This window comes from Curcuma longa, chromosome 17 (assembly GCF_044706935.1).
Source record: "Curcuma longa cultivar G26 ecotype Majalengka, Jawa Barat chromosome 17, ITB_CL_G26_1.1, whole genome shotgun sequence".
NCBI lineage: Eukaryota > Viridiplantae > Streptophyta > Magnoliopsida > Zingiberales > Zingiberaceae > Curcuma > Curcuma longa.
The window spans coordinates 6,253,146-6,255,092 of NC_133877.1; the positions used below are offsets into that span (position 1 = coordinate 6,253,146).

The 1,947-nt window shown below is 48.5% G+C and overlaps 1 protein-coding gene across 1 annotated transcript; it reads right to left on the minus strand.

The window, feature by feature from the left end:
- Positions 1-597: 597 nt before the first annotated feature.
- On the minus strand, positions 598-1,200 carry LOC141848312 (uncharacterized). Its single transcript, XM_074736350.1, has one exon. It carries the CDS (start codon positions 1,198-1,200, stop codon positions 598-600), a length of 603 nt encoding a protein of 200 aa, XP_074592451.1.
- Positions 1,201-1,947: the final 747 nt, after the last annotated feature.

The following is a 1,947-nucleotide window of genomic DNA, read 5'->3' on the forward strand; positions in this document are numbered from 1 at the left end:
CCTGAGTCGACTCTGATCACGTTCTGGGTCGACTCCAGTCGCGGTGGCGGCAGCGGCGATAAGATTTGACCCCGAGTCGACTCAAAACCTCACCTGAGTCGACTCCAGGCTGATCTGACGGAAAACTCGACGCGCTGACTTCCGGATTCAAGCTGATTCGGCTGGAGTCGACTCTAGACCTGAAAAACTAGATTTTTCGTCCGGAGTTGGATTTCGTCGGGCTTTTCCTTCCTGCACAACAGGTTAGCTCAAAGATAACATGTAAAGGACTGAGTCGGTTCATTGAACCAACTCCGAGTCTTAACTTCGGATCTCCGGTGAGATCCTGGGTTAGACCGACACCTACTGTTCCTTGTAGGAACGCGTCCTCATCCACTCCCTCGGGAGAATTTACCTGATGCCAACCGAGTCCTCCTGACCCATTGGACTTGTGCTCGGCTCTGTAGTTGCCCACTCTCGTCTTCGGATTCGGAAGATGAAGAGACCTCCTTCTTCTTCTCTTTCTTCTTCTTCTTCCCATCCTTGCTCTTTTCTCCTGCAACAAGAGCTATACCTTTCTCTTTTTGACCTTTGTTAGCAAGTTCATGAAGTTCCATTTCACAAAAAAAATTCATCTAATTTAACTATTGAAAGATCCTTGGATACTTTGTAGGCATCCACCATGGATGACCACAAAGCATTCCTTGGAAAAGATTTTAGAACATACCTTACAAGGTCGCGGTTTTCGACCTTCTCATCGACGGTGTGCAAGCCATTGAGAATCTCCTTGAAACGACCATGTAGTTCACTTACCGTTTCATTCTCCTTCATTGAGAGATTTTGGAGTTGGTTCAAGAATAGATCTCTCTTCGCAATCCGGGAGTCTCGGGTCCCCTCGTGAAGCTCGATGAGCTTGTTCCACAAATCCTTCGCGCTTGTGAAAGGACCAACCTTGATGAGTTGATCTTTGTTGATGCCGCATTGTAGGGTCACCACCGCCTTGGCATCGGCTTGTCCTTTGCGCGTTTGCTCCGCGGACCACCTTGATGAGTCAAGTTCCTTACCTTCTTCGTCCCTCGGTGGAGTGAAGCCTTCCTTGACCGAGAACCACATGGAGATGTCGGTCTTGAGATAATACTCCATGCGGCTTCTCCAATATTGGAAGTCGGCTCCGTCGAAGAATGGTGGTCGGTTTGTGCTGAAGCCTTCCTTCATGGCCATCTCTCTTGCTCTTTAGGGTTGGAATCCAAGCAAAGAGCCCAGGCTCTGATACCACTTGTTGAAGATCGGGAGATGGCTAGAGAGGGGGGGAGTGAATAGCCTCTCTTTGAAATCGATTTTCTCCTACAAAAACTTAGTACGCAGCGAAAAATAGAAGAAAATAACTAATAAAATGAAAACAATGCAAACACTAGGATATACGAGGTTCGGGGATAACTTGCCCCTACTCCTCGGCGTGTCCGTAAGGTGGACGATCCCTTGATCTTCGGTAGATCACACCCCGGATGAATCCGGCTAGATGAAGTCTCCTTCTCGGTGGAGTGACCTCTCCACAGCCAATCTCAAGGATATATGTTAAGTACAGAGATTATAAGAAGAAGATTGAGGCCAAACAAAATAATGAACTTACAGCACAGCCTCAACACAAAAACCTCAAGCAGAAACTTCCCGAGAGCAAGGCACCAGCTCCTTGCACCACCTCAGGCAGAGAGCTTCAAAGAAGAGCAATGAACGCAAGCAAGCAGAGAACACACACAAGCACACACACAGCCTCGTTTGTTGTTTGTTGTTCTCTCTACTCCTTCATCTCTTCTTTTAGTCTCCTCTCTTCTGCTCGTTCAACGGTCGCCTGAGTCCACTGCACACTGAGCCAGTTGCTGAGCCATCTGAGCTCTCCAGCACCACACTGAGGTCTCTCCTCTGTGCTGGACCACGCTCCTCTCAGCACACTGATCATCCTCCTGTGCA